General features: G+C 41.7%; 3 protein-coding genes across 4 annotated transcripts; 2 read left to right on the top strand and 1 right to left on the bottom strand.

Annotated features, from left to right (window-relative positions):
- Nucleotides 1–5,130: 5,130 nt before the first annotated feature.
- Nucleotides 5,131–10,123, bottom strand: rps16 (ribosomal protein S16). 2 transcript variants are annotated; one of them, XM_014153439.2, is made up of 6 exons: nt 10,025–10,123; nt 9,883–9,934; nt 8,889–8,990; nt 5,724–5,820; nt 5,535–5,582; nt 5,131–5,317 (listed from the first exon to the last, which is right to left on the bottom strand). In XM_014153439.2, the coding sequence occupies exons 2-6, from the start codon at nt 9,928–9,930 to the stop codon at nt 5,172–5,174; spliced, it is 441 nt and encodes a 146-aa protein (XP_014008914.1). In that variant the 5' UTR covers nt 9,931–9,934; nt 10,025–10,123; the 3' UTR covers nt 5,131–5,171. The 2 variants fall into 2 exon arrangements, with proteins under 2 accessions (XP_014008914.1, XP_045555890.1); XM_045699934.1 differs by having other exon boundaries at nt 9,879–9,934; nt 10,025–10,070.
- Nucleotides 10,124–10,521: 398 nt separating this feature from the next.
- Nucleotides 10,522–17,748, top strand: LOC106576323 (nectin-1). Its single transcript, XM_014153438.2, has 5 exons — nt 10,522–10,820; nt 16,475–16,816; nt 16,999–17,292; nt 17,396–17,504; nt 17,596–17,748. Exons 1-5 carry the CDS (start codon nt 10,799–10,801, stop codon nt 17,720–17,722), a joined length of 894 nt encoding a protein of 297 aa, XP_014008913.2. The 5' UTR covers nt 10,522–10,798; the 3' UTR covers nt 17,723–17,748.
- Nucleotides 17,749–23,567: 5,819 nt separating this feature from the next.
- Nucleotides 23,568–24,935, top strand: LOC106576322 (troponin T, cardiac muscle isoforms). The gene has a single exon (XM_045699933.1). It carries the CDS (start codon nt 23,715–23,717, stop codon nt 24,567–24,569), a length of 855 nt encoding a protein of 284 aa, XP_045555889.1. The 5' UTR covers nt 23,568–23,714; the 3' UTR covers nt 24,570–24,935.
- Nucleotides 24,936–25,718: the final 783 nt, after the last annotated feature.

Genomic DNA, 25,718 nt, shown 5'->3' with positions numbered 1-25,718 from the left:
GCCTAGCCCCCCCTCTCTCCTGGTTGAACAACCACCTCAGCGAAAGACGAACACTCGGATGTTAAGTCCTCTCGTGCTGGCAGCGTCCGGTGCCTTTCAACAGCCTTTAGGGTGTTTAATTAAGCATGTCCCTTATCTGCCCAGAGCCTGACAGACAGAGCCTCAGGACCTGCAGGGACCACACTGTGTACAGTACTGTAGACACAACAGCACACCATGAGGACTTTCTGCAGTCAACCCTAAATACCATTCTGATGATTTGTCAGTTTCTCCCATGTGTTCCCATTATCCTCAATCATTATGTGAGCATGCTACTGTCATCATGTTTGTGTTAAAAACAGCAATTCTTTCAGATCAGTGTTTTCCAGTTTCTCTGTGCTAAAAGCTCTTGTCTTAGTGTGGTACTGGTGGCAGGGTCTCCTGTCTGTGTGGAGTGTAGTCCAGTCAGTATGTTATGTCTACAGAGGGCCTGAGCAGGCTGTCTGACCCCTCAAGAGCCCTGGTGCTTTTGGGGATCATCACAGGTCCAGGCCTCTCTGTCCCGCCAGCCCAGGGGATGGGGGTGATTCTGGGTGTACGGGGAACCCTGTGACCCTCAGCCTGGGTCGGGTGTCAGGGGCTCACACTCTGGGGAACACAACCTGACCCCCCGTCTCGTTACACATGGGGCTCCACTCCAAGGCCACGTTCAGTGCCACCACACTGCCCTGACTGTGTGTGTATGTGTGTTTGAGAGAGGGAGAGAGCGATAGAGAGGGCCGTTAATGGGAGACAAAAGCTGAGCGATGTGAGCGCAGTGGGACTAATTCCACTTTAGTTCAAGTCTAGGGGTAAATACATTGGGAATGAGTCAATGCTGGCGAGCCAAAGTGTGACTAATTGCTCAGGGTCAATAACTCCCGGACCTGATTCTGGCTGGTTTCAGACCCAAAAACACCCCGATGTGCTGGTGTGAGCATGGGAGGGCAGGCCTCTGTGTCTGGAACAAAACAGTCGAGATGAATCAATCATCGGCTCAACATTCTGTTCTGGCTCTATTGTTCACAAGCCCACTGAAAAGGATTGGTCGGTGACTCTGGGTGAAGGCGAGTGGAGTAAGGAACCATATGAAGGGAGCTACAATAGAAAACACAGCTTTTTCCTGATGGATGCCAGGGCTCAGGCAGGTCTGTGGGGGCAAGTGCTATTCAACCACAGGTGCTTGCTGCCATTTCAGCCAAGTGCTTATTTTTTATCACAAAACACTGTGTTCCTTCACAAAAAGCCAAGGCCAAAATAAGAAAATGCCAACTACTCTGCTCTACTGGGCCTGTAAAAAAGGCAAATCATTGCGAATATGTTCCATGCCTGTGAACATTTTCCATGACTGTGTTTCAGGAAGCTCTACACAGGTATGATCCGACACGGCTTACCGAATCACAATAGCCTGCTCTAACAGAAAAAAAGGACATCTGCTTTGTCTGTTCCACCCAGAAAATAACAGTGTCCAGTGCTGTTGTACCCTGGCTGAATAAAGCCTCGCCCTCTCCGTTTGTACATTTTAGTCATTTATCCAGAGCAACTTACATGAGCAATTATGGTTAAGTGCCTTGCCCAAGGGATTTTTCACCTAGTCAGCTCGGGAATTTGAACCAGCAACCTTTTGATTACTGGCCCAATGTTCTTAACCTCTAGGCTACCTGCCACCCCCTGCTACTTCTCCCCCCCCCCCAGCGACAGTCTGAAAGGGGCTAGGAAGGGAGCGTGGCACAGTCCCTCATTAACAGTCCCAAGCCCAAACAGTGGCGTGTCGCTTGGCTAAGGTACATTTCCTCTCCAGCCAACCCAGCATCTGTTTGTGCTTGCTACTGTCCTGTGATCCCAGGCTCTCTGACACCCTGCTCGGTCAATTGTTATTTACTCACCCAGGGCAAAGAACCCCAAGGGGGGGAGAAATGCTAATGACTATTCCTCTCTCTTCAAAGTAGGCCGCTGATAGAGAAAGTGTGTGTGTGTGCGGGGGGGTGAGTGTGATGACAAAATGCATCCTGGACCAACACCTCTATTGTTTGTGTGATTAGTGGAGGCAAAATGAGGTGTGAACAGAGGAAAGCCAGGTGCACTAGTGTATGTACAAGTGTTTAGTACCCCCATGTGGTCCACACTGTAGCTCAACAAGGCCTCATCATAAATGACATCATTTGGACACGCCAAAGGTTTTTACCTAACAAGTTGAATGATTACATTACATATTCTACAACTCTCAAAGTAAATATTCTATAATTGCCATTGCATCCCAATCCCAAAAGGAGTTAACAGCTACTGTATATTACCGCGGGTTCTCTCTGTTCTGATGTCAACAACCAGGGCCAGATAGGGCCGTAGAGGAGAGGTTAGGGCCAGGGATCCAGGAGCAGAGAGTAAACAACAGTAGCTGTGGGTCTCCCTGCTGGGTTGATTAGTGGAGTGCAGTAAATAGGCCTGCCCATTGCCTAGACAGAGACAGCACATCTGGGGCTCAGCTCAACACCGCTCACCTGGGCATCTGCACTGGTTGGTACACACTTTAGATGGAGGCAGCAGCAGAACAAACATAATTTACAGTTCAGGTAAAAGACTGCACAGGATGTATCATAACCAGTGACTGAAAACAGAGAGGTAGGACTACACCTTCGGTATATGTTTACCAGCTATATTTAAAATCAGGAAAAACGAGACCAAGACCATATGCCTTTTGCTCTGTTGTTCTTCATCGTCAACCAGCCACAGATGTTGCAGCTTCTCCTGCAAATGTGTTAATGAACAAAACCCGAAGGCCCTAATGACACCTTGGGTACAGGAATCAAACAATCCCACATGCAGTAAGCTGCTCCTTCCAAAAGTGAGTATTTATCTGCACAGGCACAATGTTTGTGGCTGCGGTGGTCGTTGTTCATCACCAGACAGAAAACTCCATGGTCAACCCATGTCTGTCTATCTGTTGACCATAGTAGAGACTATATAAAATAAGACAATTTAACTGACTTTTAGGCGCAACAATACTCTGATCTCTTGATTGATACATTTTTCCATCACCAAAACTCCTGACGGATAGCTGATAGTTTCCCCGTGAGGGGCTCATGCTGAGGAAATTAAGTTGTGAGTGAATCAATGATCAGAGAAATTGAGTTTAACAAACAGAAGAATCTTGTGCTGTGTGGAACAGGGAAAGCTCTGCCTCGATTTTGAGCTGTTAACATGTTTGTGTGATTGGATTCATACTGTGTCACACAGCACCCTCTGCTGGTGAAAAGGGAGCAGTTGAAATCAGAGAAATTGAGGTTACGTATCAAGAATTCTGCATCTGTCCAATCCATTCCACAAGTAGAATAGAAACTAGTATAAAATCTAAAAACTAGTATCGAATCTAGAAACATGTTGCAGACAGGAGTATATGTACCCCATATACTGGAGGTAGGCCGTTGTTCATTCTAGGACTAGGTGGAGGAGAGAAGAAACAACAACTTGGTCCGTTCAAAATGAATGTATTTAACTAGGCAAGTCAGTTAAAGAACAAATTATTATTTATAATGACGGCCTACGCCGGGCTAAACCCAGACGACTCTGGGCCAATTGTGCGCCGCTCTATGGGACTCCCAATCACGGCCGGTTGTGATTCAGCCTGGAATCAAACCAGGGTCTGTAGTGACACCTCTAGCACTGAGGTGCAGTGTCTTAGACCACTGCCCCACCCGGGAGCCTACAATAGGCATGTTTACAATAAAAGTACACTGAACAAAAATATAAAACACAAAATGCAACAATTCAACGATTTTACTGAGTTACAGTTCATAGAAGTAAATCAGTCAATTGAAATAAATTCATTAGGCCCTAATCTACAGATTTCACATGACTGGGCAGTGCACAGCCATGGGTGGACCTGGGAGGGCATAGGCCCACTCACAGGAGTCAAGCCCAGCCAATCAGAACCCCACAAAAGGCCTTTATAAGACAGAAGTATATCCGATTTCAACAGCTGTCCAGGTGGCTGGTCTCAAGATGATCCGGTAGGTGAAGAAGCAGGATGTGGTCTGCGGTTGAGGCCAGTTGGACATACTGCCAAATTCTCTAATAAAACATTGGAGGCAGCTTATGGTAGAGATATGAATATTAAATTATCTGGCAATAGCTCTGATGGACATTCCTGCAGACAGCATGCCAATTGCACACTCAAAACATCTGTAGCATTGTGGTGTGACAAAACAGTGCATTTTATTGTCCCCGACAAGGCGCACCTGTGTAATGATCATGCCGTTTAATCAGTTTCTTGATATGCCACACCTATCAGGTGGATGGATTATCTTGACAACAGGACAGGGATGTAAACAATTTTGTGCCCAAAATGAGTTTTTTGTAGGTCTGTAACATTTCTTGGATCTTATATTTAAGCTCATGAAACAACACTTTCCATGTTGCATTTTTCTTCAGTATATCTCCACTTTGCTTTGGCAACAGCTGAACAGACTCATGGTTTTGACCAGTATAATGCTCTGACATTGAAAGGCACAACTCCACTAAAATTGATTAGAACTAAGTATTATTTTTGGAATGACAATTCCAAGTTCAAGATTTGACTGAAATACACAATACGTAAATAGATAAATGTGAAATGGCCCCAAGCTCATTTGGTGGCTGTAGATCTGAAATGCCTTTTAAAAACAGTTGTAGCAAAAGCACGTACAGGTCAAGTACTCATTGAGGAGCCACTCGTCAGTTCAGCCATTTCAACAATCCAGGTCTAGTCTAGCAATTAATTGAATGTATTTGGGTGAAAGCCAGAGGAGAGTGTTTAACTACTAAAAAGGTAGACAAAATGGCATTGCCACGAGCATCACCGCAGATATTGAGAGAAAAATGCAAGACAGCCCTCATAGTTCACCATCTGCACAGGTTCGCTTCATGCCGTTCAGTGTAGTAGCCACGGGACCAAAACATCTGAGAAGTTGAGCCTCGTGATTCAACGCTCTTAGTTGTGGAAATGTACCCCATATGTTGTTTACTTTCTGGATCTTCGTCCTATCGCAGTCTACCTTTAAAAACCTTTCCAAGTAGTGCTTGATGGTCATTAATGAAACTATTACATCAAGCAAGTTTAAAGAAACAGGCCAGAAATATTTTCTCCCTCAACTTTATTACATGAAAATGTAGAGAGGTTAACGGTAAGACTTCTGGTAGCGGGCACGGGCTCCTGGTCCACCGAACTTCTTGGACTCGCAGCGACGAGGGTCAGCAACCAGCAGGGTCCTGTCGTACTGGATCAGGATGTCCTTGATCTCCTTCTTGGAGGCCTCATCCACATCTGGCGGGAAATTAACAGGTCGGATTAGTTAGTGAACCATTTTTCTTGAACGCATCAATCATGCACCCGCCATCATCCAAAAGGGAGAATATAGCAATATTGCTTCCTGCAAAAATGAGTCCAAAGTAACACTCAAAAATATTTTATCAGCAGAGGCAATATTCCATTGAAAACAAGATTATGCATTATTTCGTGTTCACAGTAAAAGTATTCTTACATTTCTGGTAGTATGCGACCAGGGCTTTGGAGATGGACTGACGAATAGCTGCAAGGAGAAGATGGCACAGCATAAGACAAACGGCCATATTCTGTCAAGTACAGTTATTTCAAATCAAGACATCAGTTTCTACTGAGAGGATCCGGCTGAACAGAAGTAGAGCAGCTTCCAGTTGTAAAAACAAGTCACCATAGATCTGTGCGACATGTCCACCACCCTTCACTCGGACTCGGATGTCAACTCCAGCAAAACGCTCCTTGCCCAGCAACAGCACTGGCTCCAGCAGCTACAACAGAGAAACTTTGTCAAGGACACACACACACACACAAGGTCTATATATCCTGCAGACACAACCAGACATTTAGCTAAATGAAGACCCATGTTGAACTTGGGCATAGTAAACCAACAGCAGCTCTATAAGAAGCCACGTTACACATGCATGAAACAGTTAGCAACAGTTTCCCAAGGGACAAATTCACTAGAAGGGGACTGGTCCAACACAAGGTGTCAAAATGCACCCCCTCACCAACAAAATGTGCCCCCCTCACATGACCCTCCACTTGTACAGTAAAATAAATGGAACCCCCACAGAATTAGCTCTAAATAATGATTATGACAAATAATAGCAACCCTGTGTTTCTAAAAGTGGATATGGACTGCCACTTCACCATGCATGTGGCAGTCGATGCCCCAGGTCTATGGGCCAGAAGGCTGGGGGTTCCCCCGACTACCAGACAAGCTCTCTCCCTGCCCGGCACATTACACTAAGATCAGAGCCAGCAGACAGATTCAACATTTTGAAGCCATATTTATAATTATTTAAAATGGTGCCTTTGGGAAGTATTCAGACCACTTGAATTTTCCCACATTTTGTTAAGTTACAGCCTTATTCTAAAATGGATTAAATAAAATTCTCAGCAATCTACACACTATCCCATAATGACAAATTTCTGCAGCATTGAAGATCGCAAAGAACACAGTGGCCTCCATCATTCTTAAAATGGAAGACGTTTGGAATCACCAAGACTGTTCCTAGAGCTGGCCGCCTGGCCAAACTGAGCAATCGGTGGAGAAGGGCCATGGTCAGGGAGGTGATCAAGAACCTGATAGTCACTGACAGATCTAGACTTCCTCTGTGGAGATGGGAGAAACTTCCAGAAGGACAATCATGTGTGCAGCACTTCACCAATCAGGCCTTACAGTAGAGTGGCCAGACGGAAGCCACTGCTCAGTAAAAGGCACATGACAGCCCACTTAGAGTTTGCTAAAAGGCACCTAAAGACTCAGACCACGAGAAAGACGGATCTGATGAAACCAAGATTTAACTCTTTGGCCTGAATGTCAAGCGTCACGTCTGGAGGAAACCTGGCACAATCCCTGTGGCAAAGCATGGTTGTGGCAGCATCATGCTGCGGGGACGTTTTTCAGTGGCAGGGACTGGGAGACTAGTCAGGATCAAGGCAAAGATGAACGGAGCAAAATACAGAGAGATCCTTGATGAAAACCTGCTGCAGATGGCTCAGGACCTCAGACTAAGGGCAAGGTTCACATTCCAACAGGACAATGACCCTAAGCACAGCCAAGATCACGCAGGAGTGGCTTCGGGACAAGTCTCTGAATGTCCTTGATTGGCTCAGATAGGGTTCCAGTCTGGGCTCTAACTAACATCTCTGGAGACCTGAAAAAAAGCAGTGCAGCAACGTTCCCCATCTAACCTGACAGAGCTTGAGAGGGTCCGGAGAAACTCCCCAAATACAAGCTTGTAGTGTCATACCCAAGACTCAATGCTGTAATCGCTGCCAAAGTAGCTTAAACAAAGTACTGAATAAAGGGTCTGAATACTTATGTAAATGTGATATTTCGCGGTTTTATTTGATAAATTAGCAAACATGTCTAAAAAACAGTTTTTGCTTTGTCATTATGGGGTAGTGTGTTGATTGATGAGGGAAAAACAATTTACTCAACTTTAGAATAAGGCTGTAACGTAACAAAGAGGTTTGAATACTTTCCGAAGGCACTGTATACACTACAACTTTTCTACCAACAGGTTTCTGTGCCAATGTACCACACAACCAATAAAGAAAGCTTTGGGTACTTCAATATCATGGTTAACTTTCAACACCTCAATAAAGACTGCCAATCTCGACAAATAGAAAATACATCCCTCCCTACCTTGTAGGCTTAGCCAGTATAGAAGGCGTGGCAAACTGAATGGCATTAAACTTGTTTTGTAACAGATATCCCTTCCAATTCATCAATTGGCCACTGCAGTTTGGATTGATTATGTCAGTAAAAACAAAAACAAAAAAGTTAAGTGACCAGGAGTGCACAATAAAGACGGAGTTATTTCCTATTTTGTACATAAATATATAAAATTACAAATAGAGATGACAAAATGCTCAACATCTAGATGAGTGTGAGGGGGGAGTTTAAGTACAATTCTTACAAGCTTGTTAGGCTGGTAGCTTATTCTTTAGACATTTGGGGCTACTGGTGAACCATGATGTGCAGGTTTCCATCCAATAGGGTACATACAGACTAACGTGAATATTCTAAAATCTTCATAAAAACAATGCCATTTCAGAGTTTCCTTTATGAAAATGTGTAGCCGGACAACATACCACAGAAAATGTTTAATTTACCGGACATCCAAATACATTCGGATCCGACCTGGCACAGCCAGCGCCTTCAATAAACAAGGGATATTGGCCAAATGAGAAAACGGCATACCATTTTTTTAAACAAAAACTCCATTCCTTGTGTTTCAATGTGTAGCATATGCCAAACGTCATACACAATTTTTTGTATTGGTTTAAAGGCTACTTTCACAGTCCAGCTGTCAGATTTGAGCACTAAATGTATCAGGGCATTGCACACATAGGAGTCATACAACACACTGGGGTTATTCCCAAAAGAAGTTTATTCCTAAAAGTTTAGGACTAACCCCAGAGGAGAGCGAGATACGCCGGTGGCATGCTGCGACACCAACGTGCATTTCTTTGTAGCAGAAGGCTACTGCATCTACAGATAGACGCAAAGGAGGCTTATTCGTTCATTTTCAAACAGATTTTATTTATTTATAAAGAATCCGATTATGGGGTAACTCTGGTAGGCCTGACAGTGTTCCTCACCTCAAGTTCACCTGTCAGTCAGTTGGCGCACCACCTTCATATCATAGGCCTGCATTAGCTAAAGCTTAATAGCCACACCATACCTTCAAACGTTGACACATTTTTATGGTATCGAAAGTCAAGCCATTGTTCATAAAGAAGATACGAGCAGAAGGGCAAAGCAGCAACAAAAAAAATCCCTTATTTTGGACAACAGTCAATTTCAATGTCTTTAAGGACTCACCTTGTACTGGAGAGTGGCTGGCTCAATCATCTCGAGGGGTCTGCCATTCACCTTGATGAGGCCATTCCCCCTCTTGCAGTGAGCAACAGCGGTGGCTGTTTTCTGCAAAGAGATGTGTAACCTTTATTTAACAAGTCAGTTAAGGACAAATTCTTATTTTCAATGACGGCCTACCGGGGAACAGTGGGTTAACTGCCTTGTTATGGGCAGAACAACATATTTTTACCTTGTCAGCTCAGGGATTCGACCCAGCAACCTTTCAGATACTGTCTCAACACTAACCACTAGGCTATCCGCCCCACCAAAATATACAGTAATTACATGTGCACTTATCTATGAAGCAGGGGTGGCCAAACAGAGATAGTCCTTAACGTTAAGATTGCAAATAAAATGTTTTACACCCCCAAAAAAGGTATTCAGGTGGTTGCTGATCAACAGTACTATTATAAGAAACACTAGTTAGCCAGCCAATGTATTAACCAAACACTGAGGTACATCATGAGGGATGAGTGGACCAAGTCATGGCAACTCGCTAGCTACATTACAATCAGTTAAAGACTATGTCATAAAAATAAACACGACTCTAGTTAACTAATGCAGTATCGTGGCATAATAAATCAGCGAACAAACGTTAACTACCTCACTACACCAAACAATTGGCGTTGATTTAGCTGGACAACATGCTTTCCGGCATAAAATTGCCTAACTGATTGACGTAACGTAGCTAGCAGGCCGCAACATTTGGAGCCATTCATATCAACATGCCACTGGCTGCAATCAAGGCACATTTAGACGTTTGACAATAAAGTTGTCAAATTGACGGTCACTTACATTTCCAAATGTAAATGAGTAATTTAGGGGGGACAAATACACATTTCTGGCCTGTTTGGCTAACATGGCTGAACTAGCTAGCTAGCTAGCTAACGTCATTTAGTCGGCTAGCGTTAGATTGTTGGCTCAACACACGTGGAATAAATTCATATAGTTTACTCACTTTGCGTCCGAAAACCTGGACAGATTGCAGAGGACCTTTGGCCGGCATGTTTCTGAAACAATTAAATCACAATGATTACCTTCAAAAAGTAATTAATAGATCATATTTTTGCATTTGTAACTGAGCTCAAGCAGGAACATACCGACTTCAGCTTTAGTGCCGTACGAAAAGACCGAAAGGGGGTTTCAAACACCGAAAATCAGGGGCAGTAGCACGACAGTTTATGGCTTTGCAATGCATTTACGACAATTGCAAGCAGAGAGAAAGAGCCGATAATCTGGTCTGAAACTTTTCTCCACAACTCATGTTTATTTTGTTGCAACATATAATCAGGTATCAGTATATACACATGTTTAATTCAGTCATAATGTCTTTACATTTTGGCAAAATTATATTCATGGCCCAATTAAATAAACATGGTCTGAATGAATTATGACTGAATTCAGACCATGTTTAATTAATTCAGTCTAATTAATTCAGACCATGTTTAGTTAATTATATTTAATATTTAAAATGCTGTGGTGCGGAAAGTGGGAAACCAGAGTTAATCTACAATTTCTTTCATCCTGTGCAAAAATATTTATGTCCAGAAGAGGTCACTGTACGAACACGTTTTTCACAGAGGATGAAAGAAATTGTAGATTAACTGGTTTCCCACTTTCCGCACCACAGAGGCGCTGCATTTTAAACACACCCTCCTCCATTTACCCTCGCCGTATGCCCTTTGGGGAATCCCCGTGGCCATCTTTGCCGTCCAAACAATTAGCCAAGCAAGGTAAATTGGCAACGTAAAGCAGCCCTAATTTGTGATCATACAATTCCGTTCACTCTGGACGCTGAAACGCCCCATAATTCAATTCAAGATGATTTCTTAGCGGATGTACAAAGTCAGCCAAAACTTAAAACCAACATCAATATGGAGAAGTCAACATACAAGTGTAAGTAAAAATGAATGTAAATAAATTAGAAATGTTGCTACTAATGAACGAGGGCACAAACACGTATCGTAAAAGTAATTGTTTTTGTTTGGTTAGCTTTTGATAACTATCTAGCGCATACAACTTTCCCTGACGTCACACTTTTACATAGTAATTTTCGATTTCTCATTGTCGGATGCCTAGCATGCGTTGCCTTCCAGCCAAGATATGAAATGCAATCAAATGACTGTAGCGCATATAAAACACACACACACACACACAACAGCTCCAGGTGGTTCCATGATCACTGGAAACAACCGTGGGACGAACGAGTGGCACATTTCCGTGCAAGGGCGGTCAACTCATTAATTTGAGGACTGAGGGGAGAGTGTGTTTGTGTTTGGAACGCAGAAGGGTTTCCCAAAAGGATCAAGTTTCTCATTAGAGCATGGTTAAATCTCCGACCTTTTTCCCAAAACCATTGCACTTAAAAGCTCTTAATCTAACGCCTGGCACATAACACTTGTAGAAAAGGTAACGTTAAGTGCTTTTTTATGGCCTAAAAATAAAAGTACATGATTTGTGACCACGGATAACTTGAAAAAAGTTGACTAGAAATAAAAAAAAATTGCCAATGTTTTTGCAACTGATCCAAACAGGCATGTATAAAGACATGATTCAAATGAATAGGTTATAGGCCAGTGGGGAGATGGACTTGCTGAGCTCCAAACCCCCCAGAATAAACTTCAATAGTAACTAAACATGTCGAGATACGAAGTCAACATCGAGATACTAACTCGAAATTTAGAGAAAGTGTCACATGCATATAGGATCTTAATTTGTAGCATTAGGTTAGCTAGCTAACATTGCCATTAAATCGTATACAAGCTGATCGGGGATTTCTAGATGGCCACGTTGCAGAGTTTAGCAGTTTGGCCGCCGGCAAATATGTGGCGAACTGGCATTTGGTATAAACCTTTTGATTGTTTCAATAAAAAAGACAAAAGCGTTAACTAGATATTTAAATTGATTTACATATTTCGAAATTTCAACTTGGTATCAAACCTTTTAGACATGATCGACATAACTTTTTTGTCGGGAATGGGCATCCATATTCCTAGTTGATGACCAAACATTTCTGTAAAAAAAAAAAAATTGATAAAGTCAAAAGGCAGAACAGTACGAAGACAGGCAAACTGCTTCTCCAATAGAAATACCCACCGCCACCTGAAATCCACGATCATGGCAATGTTGGCTTGCTAAGCTAATGCGCAGAAACACATCAGGTGTTGCGTTTCTCGTGCCGAACTGTCGTCAAATCAAAGGCACTCCTTCAATATAAAGTTGTTGTTGACGAAAACGTGTCAGTTTGATACTTTCATGGGGTTGTAGTAATAACATGTTCAACTACTGGCTCGAATATAGGTTGTGTTTTTAAATTTTTTTCAAAGTTTGAAAAACTAAAGGGAGAATGTTTAACTTCCCAAACCCGGCCTGCTTGGCAAGCATTCCCAGAAGTCTAGAGACGTTACGCCTCGGTTTAGAAACTCTGTGATAAAGCCTTGCGTTTTGTTTCGTGATGTTGGGGGTAGGTGCACTTGATTATGTGGCCTTATCGCCGGGAAGGCAAAAATGGTCGCATTTTGAACCATTTCATGTGTCTGAAGGTAGTACTCCGCCTACCTGGCAGCCCAGAGATCAAATCAAGAGCATCTATAGTTCTACCGCTGGCCAATTAGATAGATCAGATCACGGTGTCAGCTCAGTTTCCTCGAGCCACAGACGGTAAAAAGAAGCCTCGAACACATAGCATCAGTGATACTTGACATTTTAAAAACTGTTAAAACTGACCAGAGAGAGACTCAAAGAATACAGCAAAGAGCTGCTGTTTTTATGAGTAAATTCATGTTTAAATTGTTATTCCTAACTGTCAACACTTTGTTCAACACTTATGAGCCATAAAATGTGCGTTCTCCCTACTTCCTCTTGCTTACAACCAGCACTTCAGCTACAATGAATGAGTATAGCAAAGTGTTTCCATAAGCTTGTATTGTTATTATTAGTGGCTTGTCTTTTTTAATATCGAGAACTATTTAACTTTCTCTGGTCATAGGATTAACAGCATTAATTGGTGCATGAGGCAGAAATAATGCAGTACAACTTGAGTTTTGCCATTAGCTGGAAGACTGTCCCTTTTTCTCAGCAGAGAGAGAGAGAGGAGGGACTGTGAGTTGGGTGAGAGGAAGCCTCACTGCTGCTCCCTCCCCTCAGACAGTCCATCAGATGCAGGCCATCAGTCCAGTAAAAAAATATTGAGTACCAGTCAAAAGTTTGAACACACCTACTCATTCAAGGGTTTTTCTTTATTTGTACTATTTTCTACATTGTAGAATAATAGTGAAGACATCAACACTATGAAATAACACATATGGAATCATGTAGTAATCAAACAAGTGTTAAACAAATAAAAAATATTTTATATTCTTCAAAGTAGCCACCCTTTGCCTTGATGATAGCTTTCAATACTCTTGGCATTATCTCAACCAGCTTCACCTGGAATGCTTTCCCAACAGTCTTGAAGGAGTTCCCACATATGCTGAGCACTTGTTGGCTGCTTTTCCTTCACTCTGCGGTCCAACTCATCCCAAAGCATCTCAATTGGGTTGAGGTCAGGTGATTGTGGAGGCCAGGTCATCTGATGCAGCACTCCATCACTCTCCTTCTTGGTCAAATAGCCCTTGCACAGGCTGGAGGTGTCTTGGGTCATTGCCCTGTTGAAAAACAAATGATAGTCCCACTAAGCGCATACCAGATGGGATGGCATATCGCTGCAGAATGCTGTGTGCCTTTAATTCTAAATAAATCACTGACAGTGACACCAGCAAAGCAACCCCCACACCATCACACCATCTCCTCTATGCTTCACTGTGGGAACCACACATGCAGAGATCATCCGTTCACCTACTCTGCGTCTCACAAAGACACAGCGGTTGGAACCAAAAATCTCACATTTGGACTCGTCAGACCAAAGGACAGATTCCCACCGGTCTAATGTCCATTGCTTGTGTTTCTTGGCCCAAGCAAGTCTCTTCCTCTTATTGGTGCACTTTAGTAGTGGTTTCTTTGCAGCAAATCAACCATTAAGGCCTCATTCACGCAGTCTCCTCTGAACAGTTGATGTTGAGATGTGTCTGTTACTTGAACTCTGTGAAGCATTTATTTGGGCTGCAATCTGAGGTGCAGTTAACTCTAAGGAACTTATCCTCTGGTTCTCTTCTGTTTACCACTCCTAACTTTTCACAACACAACTGATTGACTCAGACACATTAAGAAGGAAAGAAATTCCACAAATGTAACTTTTAACAAGGCACACCTGTTAATTGAAATGCATTCCAGGTGACTACCTCATGAAGCTGGTTGAGAGAATGCCAAACGTGTGCAAAGCTATCATCAAGGCAAAGGCTGGGTACTTTGAAGAATCTCAAATATAAAATCTGTTTTGATTTGTTTGACACATTTTTGGTTACTACATGATTCCATATGTGTTATTTCATAGTTTTGATGTCTTCAGTATTATTCTACAATGTAGAAAAAATAAAGAAAAACCCTTGAATGAGTGGGTGTGTCCAAACTTTTGACTGGTACTGTATATATTATGTTCATTCAACTGTGCCTCACAAGTAATACAACAAATTATCTATCAGGGTTCGTACAGTCATGAAATTCCTGGAAAAGTAATGGAATTTTAAAATGTTTTTTTACAACCCTGGAAAAGTTTTGCAAAATGATAATAGTCATGGAAATTAATTTAATAATTTCTGTTAATGTAATTTATTTAAGCACAGTTTAAATATTTTATCAATCAAATACAAATCTACATATCGGAATTACACTTTAGCACAGGGATCATCAACTATACTGAACAAAATATAAATGCAACATGTAAAGTGTTGGTCACATGTTTCATGAGTTGACATAAAATAACCCAGAAATTGTTCATACGCACAAAAAACTGATTTCTCTCAAATGTTGTGGACAAATTTGTTTACATCCTTGTTAGTGAGCATTTCTCCTTTTCCAAGATAATCCATCCACCTGACAGATGTGGCGTGGCATATCAAGAAGCTGATTAAACAGCATGATCATTACACAGGTGCGCCTTGTGCTGGGGGACAATAAAAGGCCACTCTAAAATGCGCAGTGCTGTCTCACAACACCATGCCAAAGATGTCTCAAGTTTTGAGGGAAAGTGCAATTGGCATGCTGACTGCAGGAATTTCCAACAGGATCTTGAGCTGACTGCAGTTCGGCATCATGACCGACATCAGTGGGCAAACGCTGCATGATGCAAAGGGGTGGCTTTTGTATTTTTGTTCAGTGTAAATTCATATACGGACAATTTTTTTCTTGAGTGGATGGTCGCGTGTCCAGAACATAATTACAAATCATTTGTAGACTGCAAATTGACCGCAAGAATCCCAAACAGATATCATATTTGGCTAAAACCTAATAATTTCAAACTTGCAACTTGCTTACAAAAAAACAAACTTAGGTGCCAAATAAAACCACCGCCAGTTGGGGAACCCTGTAGTAGACCAATAGCCACGGCTCTGACCGAAGGCAAAATATAGGCTAACAGCAATGGTGAGCGGAAGTTCCAGAACTTTATTAAATCTTCTCCCAGTAGACCTTATGGAGAGATTGGCCATTTGGCATTTTGGGCAAATGCCAGATGAGCTGGTCCATTTGTAGCCCAGTAGGCCTGACAAACTTGTTTTTGTGTGCAGATTAATATATTAGTTTGATTAAAATGTTTACATGCTTTGCAAGAAGAACGATTTCCTTAATAATCCTGTTTACATGGACACATCTGAAATCAGGCTGCCTGATGGGGCTTTGATAAATGCTGAAAATCATCTGCAATCAAAATAAAGATTCTATCACAGCGACCATGTTCTTTTTGGGAAGGTTATTTCATTCTGAGTTTGGACATAAAGTTTGAATGTGAAAACAATTTCTAAGATGCATCATTTTAGGTTTTTCAGAACTGACTTCACTCGCGCAAAAGAGGTTAGCTGGTGCTAGCACATGCGCAGATCCAATGCACTGCTAGAACTCCGATTTAAGGTGTTTACATGTCCTAATAATTAGAAAGATTGCACAGAAATCTAGGCGTGTGCTAACTTCGATTATGACCCAATGCTGAATCAAGATAATCAGAGTAATGATAAACTCGGCCCATTGCCGTAATCAGTTTAACATTGAATTATTAGTCTGCATGTTATCATTTTCAGTATCTAGCTAATAATGGGGGCCTCAAGGAAAAAAATGTGTAGGGGTGGTTTCTTGTCCCATTCCGCCCCTGGACCCATGTTTAGGTTACTGGTGTTGTAATCTTGGTCTACATCTAATCTTGTAATCTTGGTCTACATCTCAGGCTCGTTTCATTCTAATTTTGCTTATGCATAGGCCTAAACTTTGCCCCACCCCCAGATTAGATTGTCTACTTGAAGTTAGCCTACCAATGAAGAATCAAACATATTTCTCATGCTGACTCAGACTGGAGTTGGTGAGTGTAGGAGCGATGGAAAGCAAACCCATAACATTTGTTCTCCACAATATCAAGAAGAGTCTGAGAATTTGCTCTCTTATGCATCTTGTTAATATTCCTTTAGGTATCAGAGTCATCTCTTACAATGGCTGCCCAACAGTGACTCAGGGACAACACGCAGACTTGACCTGTGAGCTCATAGAGACAGACGAGCTTATCCAGATCTCATGGCAGAAGAGTACCAGGGGTTACCGTGCCAACCACAACTTCTTCCTCATCACTCTTACCTATGGTCCATCACATGTCAAAGGGCGGGGGGACAGGGTGGACTTCATTGGGAACACCACAGCACTGGTGGGCTCTGTCCGACTGGGGGATGTGTCCCTGACTGAGGGCGTCTACACCTGCATCTTCACTGTGTTCCCCAGTGGGCCATACAAGACAAAGATCCACCTCACTGTCCAAAGTAAGAGGTTATTTATGATGTATTTCCCCAATGGAATGAATTGTTTGATACAATTATGTTAAGGGTGTTCCTTTACCTGCTTTCAAAGGGTTAGGTTTTAAAGTATATATAAAGACATACATTCATATTAAGTCAATGTGTTTATTGTGTTTTTTTAACAATAGTTCCTGCTGTGATTTCAGTTGCTGTCGAGACTCTTCCCGTGGATGCTGAGGGGCAGGAGAGCATCTTGGCCACATGCACAGCGGCTACCGCCAAGCCCCCTGCGGTACAGTGGAGTACGGCCAGTGCAAGACAACCACTGAGTCTGATAACCTCAACCAACACTACACTGAACCCAGACGACACCGCCACGGTGAGGGGCCACCTGAAGGGAGAGCCCTCCAGAGTCATGCACCAACAGGAGGTTCAGTGCCTGGTGAACCACACCACTCTGAGCCAGCAGAAGGCTGTTCCCTACGAGCTAGATGTACACTGTGAGTATTCTGAATGACAACAGCCACAGTGTTTCTACTCCATATTAGACACAACAGTAACAGCACAGAAATAATGTGGTGCAACTTTGTGCCTATTCTACAGACCTTCCAAATTCGGTCAAAATCATCATTCATGAGAGCGCACCCCAGGCACCTGCGTTTCAGTGTTTAGTAGACGCCAATCCCCCTCCAACAGAGTTCACATGGAAGAGGTCAGTTGTTCAGATTTTCATTTCCCCCAACTCATTTTCTAAGGATCAGTGTCTACATCTATGTTTTGCTATGTGTCTACATTTGTCTTAGACTGAATAGATCAAATCTCAGTGAGACTGGGGGCTTGTTGGAGTTAGTGAAGGTGGGCCCTGACTTCAGTGGTCTGTACAGCTGTGAGGTGTCCAACCCATACGGAGCAGCATCTGGTTTCCTGTAGTTGCATGAAGGTAATGACGTATGTAACTTAGCCGTATTGACATTTAATTCATTTATTTGAAGCATACATTCTGCAGAACTTGAACGTACACTGCCTGTACAAAACATTAGGAACACCTCCCTAATATTGAGTTGCACCCCCCTTTGCCCTCAGAACAGCCTCAATTCGTCGGGGCATGGACTCTACATAAAGCGTTCCACACGGATGCTGGCCCATGTTGACTCCAGTGCTTCCCAAAGTTGTGTCAAGTTGGCTGGATGTCCTTTGGGTGGTGGACCATTCTTAGCGCACATGGGAAACTGTTGAGCATGAAAAACCCAGCAGCGTTGCAGATCTTGACACACTCAAACCGGTGCACCTGGCACCTACTACCGTATCCCGTTTTAAAGGCACTTACATATTTTGTCTTGTCCATTCACCCTCTGAATGGCACACATACACAATCCATGTCCCAATTGACTCAAGGCTTGAAAATCCATCTTTAACCTGTCTCCTTCCCTTCATATACACTGATTTAAGTGGATTTAAGAAGTGACATCAATAAGGGATCATAGCTTTCACCTGGTTAGTCTGTCATGGAAAGAGCAGGTGTTCCTAATGTTTTGTACACTCAGTGTATATCTCCAGCTCTGTTTTCAACACAAAATGATGTACCATTATTGTTACTTATAATATTTAAGAAAGGTTAGATTGTTGGAAAGTAAAGGTTGTGTTTTTCCTATTTGCAGTTGATTAGCACTCCATTGCACCAGTAGCCTTGTGGGTTTTCCTCCCCATCCTCCTCTGCATTGGAGCTGTATCTCTCTGGACGTTATTTTCCTGAGAGAGAGGTAGCATTGTACAACTTCAGGACAAACAGTGTACACACACCTTTATTGACAAGTATCATTATGTTCTACTGCTGTGTCTAAAATTATATTTACAGTGCCTTCAGAAAGTATTCACACCTCTTGACTTGTTCCACATTTTGTTGTTACAGCCCGAATTCAAAATTGATTAAATTTAGCTTCTTTTTTTTTAAGCAGAAACTGAATATCCCTTTAAAGCTGGTCATTAATTACACTTTGGATGGTGTATCAATACACCCAGCCGCTACAAAGGTACAGGCGTGCTTCCTAACTCAGTTGCCGTAGAGGAAGGACACCGCTCCGGGATTTCACAATGAGGCCAATGGTGACTTTAAAACAGTTACAGAGTTAAATGGCTGTGATAGGAGAAAATTGAGGAAGGATAACAACATTGTAGTTAATCCACAATACTAACCTAGTTGATGGAGTGAAAAGAAGAAATCCTGTACATAATAAAAATATTCCAAAACATGCATCCTGTTTGCAACAAGGCACTAAAGTAGTACTGCAAGAAATGTGCAATGGAATTACATTTTTGTCCTGAATACAAAGTGTTATGTTTTGGGCAAATCCAATACAACACATTACTGAGTATCACTTTCCATATTTAAAAGCATAGTGTTGGCTGCATCATGTTATGGGTATGCTTGTAATTGTTAAGGACTGGGGAGTTTTTCAGGATAAAAAAGAAACAGAATAGAGCTAAGCACAGACACAATCCTAATGGGAAACCTGGTTCAGTCTGCTTTCCACCAGACACTTGGAGATGAATTCACCTTTCAGCAGGACAATAACCTAAAATACAAATCTACACTGGAGTTGATTATCAAGACGACAGTGAATGTTCCCGAGTAGCCAAGTTAGTTTTGACTTAAATATACTTGAAAATCTATGGCAAGACCTGAAAATGGTTGTCTAGCAGTCATCAACAGCAGCCAATTTGACAGATCTTGAAGAATTTTGAAAAGAATTATGGGAAAATGAACCCAAAAAGACTCAGACGTGTGAATACTTACATAAATGAGATATTTCTGTATTTTATTTTCAATACATTTGCAAAAACTTCTAAAAAATATGGGGTATTGTGTGTAGATGGGTGATAAAAATATATATAAATGAATCAATTTTGAATTCAGGCTGTAACACAAAATAATTTGGAATTAAGTCAAGGGGTATGAATACTTTCTGAAGGCACTATGTGTTCTTTGCAGAACCACGGCACTGTTTTTTTGTAGTGGAGAGGCCATCCAAAACCCAGTAAAGGTAAGCCGTAAAGAACTGCAGGATTCTCCAGCTTGTGAGTCCGTTGAGGTTGAGAAACAGAAAGGTGCGGTTTAAGGATTGTGTTGATTGGGTAACATGAGGGGTTTCTCGATGTTAAAAACAGGGCCATGTTTTGTTTTTGTGTTTACATGTTCTAGCTAGCATCTAAACTGTTTAGAATTCCACAGCACACTACAATACACAAGTGTGAGGATGATTTCTATGGGAATTGATACGTTTTTGTTATGGTCTCAGACACAGTTTTGTTAGTTTATAATGGTAAAACTGTACCTTGACATCTGAGATTGTATTAGGCATAAGAGGATACAGCATTAATCATTTGAATGATAAAAATTCCTCAAGCTAGTTTAAATATCACTGTATTTCTGTAGGCCTATTATGTCATACAGTACTTCTTTTGGAATGTAGCAATTACTTTGGTATAAAATAGCTACATGGTTTGACCATTTGAGGGCACCATTTCCTTCATTTCTAGTGAAAAGTATTTTTTGGGTTGACCTGTTGGAGATATAGTATACTATATAGTATACTAGGTCTGACAGATCTATGCAACAATCGTAAATGGGATCTATATATAATATAATTTAATTAGAGTCTAACAAAGAACTTCTCTGGAATGCCTTACAAAAGAGAGGATAATAATCTGGTTTAAAAACAGGTGAGCTTCTAATTTTAATAAGAACAATACTGTAATACAACTAACAATACTGTAAATTAAAAGACACATTTCACTAGTCTTAATACTGAAGAGTGGGGAGGCAGTAGTGTGGCTATTTATAGCATAGTCCTGGTCAATTGTGCTTCTCCTTGCTCCTATTAATAGACACAGTTGCCCCTTGTTATCAGTGACCTAAAGGCTTCATTTTAAATCAGACCACCACCTGCTACTCATAATTGACGAATCAGTAGGGTTGAAGTTCGGTACATTTTTTCTTTGGGATGGAGGGTTCCTCTTTTGTTCATTGAAATTTGTCAATTGGCAAATAGTTAGGTATGGAGGACTGGGGGAGTTCCCCTAGAAGTTGAAGGGCTTTAGTCCACAAATGGTTGAAATGTTCTCTCAACCCATTTAAACTGACATCTGTGTTGTACAGGATACTTGTTCTGATGCTATTACTATTTCAATATGAGGCTCTGTACTGGCCTTAATAGTACTGTGACTCTTAGTTGTGGGTACTGGCTGGCAATCTTCAGGAGTGAGTCTTAGGCTGTGGAGTGCAGGGACACTTTCGAAATCCTTCCGTTCTCTGTCCCCAAATCCTAGCCCTTAGTCCAAGGCCTGTACTCTGCCATTTTGCTGTCCCCTTCTGAGGAAAAGGCTACATATTCACTAAGAGGAGTAATCTTCCACGGCACAGTGGTTTATTGGAATTCTCAGGGTTCATGGGGGACGCCCGTGGACAACACACAGCACCTGTCTATCCCTGTCAATTATCTCATACTAAAACCACATTTGTCCTTTTGCACGCCTTACTCAAGGGCTGGATATTTAAGTGCTGAACACTATATATTCTATTGTTGCCATCAGTGCCCGAGAAGTAAACATTAAAAAAGCAATTACTTTGTTATCCACTCGACCCTGAAAGCTGGAGTCTTCCATTGCAAGAATGTTTTAATTACATTCCGAAGTGGAAACGAGGCAGTGTTTTGGAATTGTTCTTGTTGGAAATTGTATTTTTAGGGCCCATCTTTCCTTGACAGGTGTTTTCTGTCAGCACTCAAGGATGATCAGTTGAAAGCTTGTGCTCAAAGTATTTGCTATGGTAGGGTAGTCTTTGGCTGGCAAACTGGAAGATATTTATTTTTTCACACAGTACAACATGTAAATGGAACAGTGGTCAAGTATTTCTTTATAGTTTCTTTGTTATTTATTAAAATGTATTTTAAGGGCAAATTGATGTGCAAAGACAGAGATACTCATTTGAGGTGTCAATTAGCAAAGTGAACACATTTAAAATAGTTGTAGAAAGGACTTAAATCTTCAGGGTATATGAAAAGATTATACACAGCTTTGGTGTTCTTGCAAAGGGTAGTTGATATATTGTAATGATGTGCTTTGCTCTTGGATGTGCTCACCGGTAAGTTTTGTAAGTCACAGTGGAAATAACGAGGCTCTAGATGAATGTACTTCAGTCAAGATGAGGTGGTTATGATGTAATGGCATAAGTGAGGTGACCCCAATTCCGTTGTCTGATGTTCACATTCTAACAATGAAGTGCTACTTTAACTGGCAACAAGCCTTTTCAATGGTCTCTCTTTGGTGCATGACCCATATATGTGCTTGATATATCACTCTGTATGTGGAATATAAGAGACCATTCATTATGTATTGATATAGTGACCATTCATTATGTATTGATATAGTGACCATTCATTATGTATTGATATAGTGACCATTCGTTATATATTTATAGATATAGTGACCATTCATTATATAGTGACCATTCGTTATATATTTATAGATATAGTGACCATTCATTATATAGTGACCATTCGTTATATATTTATAGATATAGTGACCATTCATTATATATTTATTGATATAGTGACCATTCATTATATAGTGACCATTCATTATATATTTATAGATATAGTGACCATTCATTATATAGTGACCATTCGTTATATATTTATAGATATAGTGACCATTCGTTATATATTTATAGATATAGTGACCATTCGTTATATATTTATAGATATAGTGACCATTCGTTATATATTTATAGATATAGTGACCATTCATTATATATTTATAGATATAGTGACCATTCATTATATATTTATTGGTATAGTGACATTCATTATATATTTATTGGTGTAGTGACCATTATATATTTATTGAGATAGTGACCATTCATTATGTATTTATTGAGATAGTGACCATTCATTATGTATTTATTGAGATAGTGACCATTCATTATGTATTTATAGATATAGTGACCATTCATTATGTATTTGACATTTTACATTTACATTTTAGTCATTTAGCAGACGCTCTTATCCAGAGCGACTTACAGTAGTGAATACATACATTTTTTTATTATTATTATTATTATTTTTTTTTTTCTGTGCTGGCCCCCCGTGGGAATCGAACCCACAACCCTGGCGTTGCAAACACCATGCTCTACCAACTGAGCTACATTCATTATATATTTATAGATATAGTGACCATTCATTATATATTTATAGATATGGTGACCAGTCATTATGTATTTATTGACATATAGACTGTTCATTATAGATTTATTGATATAGTGACCATTCCACTATTAAACTATTTACTCTTCACTCTTCTAAGCTGAAACTAAGAAACTTCATCCCTTTGATTATTTGATCACTATGACCTTTTTTTACGGGTGTACTTACTATATACTCTGTCTCTCTTTTTCTCCTTCTTGATGACCAAGTGTATAAATAACCCCATAGTATATGAGTAAGAACTTCACTTGATACCTACAACAATCATGCTGTGACCGTGATGCATATATTCGATTGTGGGCTTGAAGGAGAGCACAGGTTTGAGTGGCACCTGTTGTGCGTCTGAAATAGGGCACTCCGATTGTCCTTAGAAAGGAATGATGGGGAGAGTCTGAGGTCGGGGTTCAGGGGAGGGGGCAGACTTGTTGAAGGAGAAAATAGACTCCATTCCATCTGTCTGAACATCTCTGCTAGACAGTGGGGTTTGGACACATGATCAGGGTAAAGCTTTAAAAGAGCCCAAGCAGCCACGCCCGAAAGTTCACTTCACTTCCCCTCTTGACTGTTGGGACACAAGTTGGTCTCTGAGTATTGTGTGTGTGTGTCTCCGCTGGTCTTTCTTCCTTGACTTCTTGACTGTCTCAGAGGCAGACTTTAACATCATGTCTGACACAGTGGATATTGTGGAGGAATACGAGGAGGATGAAGAGGAGGTGAACGAGGAGGAAGAAGTAGAGGAGGCACCTGAGGTGGAAGAGGAGGCTGAAGAAGAGCAGCAGGAGGAGGATGAGGCAGATAAGGAGGAGGAGGTAGATGAAGAGGAGAGGGAACACGTTGAGGGGAGCGAGGGGGAGACCAAGCCACGGACCAAGTACATTACCAACATCGCTCCTCCCAAGCTGCCCGACGGCGAGAAGTTGGACTTTGATGACCTCCACCGCAAGAGGCTGGAGAAGGACTTCAATGACCTTCAGAGCCTGATCGAGATGCACTTCTCCAGCCGCCAGAAAGAGGAGGAGGAGTTGGTGGCCCTCCGCAGCCGCATCGAGCGCCGCCGTGCCGACCGTGCCGAGCAGCAGCGTGTGCGTGCCGAGCAGAACATTGAGCGCCAGGCCCGTCTTGCTGAGGAGCGGATCCGCCGGGAAGAAGAGGCCAAGCTCCGTGCCGAGGAGGATGCCAGGAAGAAGAACGTCTTCTCCAACAAGGCGTTCGGCGGCTACATACAGAAGGGGGACGTGAAGAAGGGCAAGAAGCTGACGGGGCGCGAGAAGAAGACCAAGGCTCTGTTGGAACGCCGCAAGCCCCTCAACATTGACCACCTCAACCAGGAGAGGCTGGCGGAGAAGTCCCGCGAGCTCTGGCAGTGGCTGCGCCAGCTGCACGCTGAGAAGTTTGACCTGGCCGAGAAGCTGAAGAGGCAGAAGTACGACGTGAACGTACTGCGGAACCGCGTCAGCGACCACCAGAGGGGCTCCAAGGTGGCCAAGGCGACCCGCGGGGCAAAGAAGTTACGTTAGTCACACAGCAACGACCCCAACGTTAGCAGATTAGTCTAGCTCTTTGGATCGTTTTAGGTACAACCACCTGCTTCTGCTTTATCATATGTCCTGAGGATTGGGTATAGGCCTGCTTGCTTGTTTGTTTGGAGGTTTCTACAGTATAACGTTAGCTAAGCAGGTCTATAACTGATCAGCCTACATAATGTATTCACAGGTTTTGCACAGGCTGTAACTTTCTTTGTTGACTATAGTTGTCTGATGTAAACATTTAATATAGTTCACGAGATTTATGATTGCTGATATCGTATTCACAGATCAAGCTAAATGTTTGAATAATGTTAATACAGTTTTGATTGATCATTCTAATAAAATGTGTGAATGTTTGATTCAGTTCTGGTCGTTATTCTACCTAAGCATGTTTTGTAGCTGGTTAGTTAAATTCCTCTTTCTACTCTGAGGGTTACTGAAACAGTCATATGCAAGCCAAAGGATAATGTACACCATTGCAAAATGTTTCTTTTTTTACATTAACATACACCTCATGAATGTTTATTTGTTTGTCTTGGTCCAATTCTGACGGTTGAAACGTGGCTCGTCCCTGACAGGTGCGGCCCAGATGGAACTGTAAAGAGCTAATTTAGTCTCTGCCATGCTCAGGGTGGGGAATGTAGTTGTATTGACCTGCAGAGTCTTGGCCAGAAGGAGTTAACTATGGGTTAAATGAGCCCATCATAGAAATATGAATTCAAATTCCTATAAGCGGTATCTCCATTCAAGTCAATGGGTGGCTGTTGGGTGGACTGGCGGCCATATTGGGTGTACCCATAATCCATAATTCTATTTCTATGGAGCCCACCATCTTAACTGCTCCTGTCATTACATTGATGGGTGTTTATAGTCAGGCATCTCAGGGGCCATCCCCATTCAATCAATAGGAGACATAATGGATGTATCTATTGTACTCAATGGCAATAATGTACTGTAGATAATACATATCAATCAATTATATGAGGCGGTATAATTTACTCAACCAATTTTAGTGCTAAACAGTATTAACAAACATATTATTATCAGATGAACTTGCACTACTGAGATATTATTTATCTGGAGTTGTGTCGAACGGTGGCTGTTTTGTACTTACTAGAGACAGTAGCCTGGACAATCACG

The sequence above is a fragment of the Salmo salar genome, chromosome ssa17 (genome assembly GCF_905237065.1).
Source record: "Salmo salar chromosome ssa17, Ssal_v3.1, whole genome shotgun sequence".
Classification (NCBI taxonomy): domain Eukaryota; kingdom Metazoa; phylum Chordata; class Actinopteri; order Salmoniformes; family Salmonidae; genus Salmo; species Salmo salar.
The sequence above is the reverse complement of the archived record's forward strand: the minus strand, read 5'-3'. Positions and strand labels throughout refer to the sequence as shown.

What these genes read in the sequence shown, in the direction of transcription:
- rps16 (XM_014153439.2), bottom strand. Translation starts at nt 9,930, where the DNA reads ATGCCGGCCAAAGGTCCTCTGCAATCTGTCCAGGTTTTCGGACGCAAA. An exon ending in CAGCCACTCTCCAGTACAAG is followed by an intron (nt 5,821 to 8,888) that starts GTGAGTCCTTAA and finishes TCTCTGTTGTAG; the next exon opens with CTGCTGGAGCCAGTGCTGTT. An exon ending in ACATGTCGCACAGATCTATG is followed by an intron (nt 5,583 to 5,723) that starts GTGACTTGTTTT and finishes TTCTCCTTGCAG; the next exon opens with CTATTCGTCAGTCCATCTCC.
- LOC106576323 (XM_014153438.2), top strand. Translation starts at nt 10,799, where the DNA reads ATGGAGAAGTCAACATACAAGT. An exon ending in GGAGAAGTCAACATACAAGT is followed by an intron (nt 10,821 to 16,474) that starts GTAAGTAAAAAT and finishes ATATTCCTTTAG; the next exon opens with GTATCAGAGTCATCTCTTAC. An exon ending in ACAGAGTTCACATGGAAGAG is followed by an intron (nt 17,505 to 17,595) that starts GTCAGTTGTTCA and finishes CATTTGTCTTAG; the next exon opens with ACTGAATAGATCAAATCTCA.
- LOC106576322 (XM_045699933.1), top strand. Translation starts at nt 23,715, where the DNA reads ATGTCTGACACAGTGGATATTGTGGAGGAATACGAGGAGGATGAAGAG.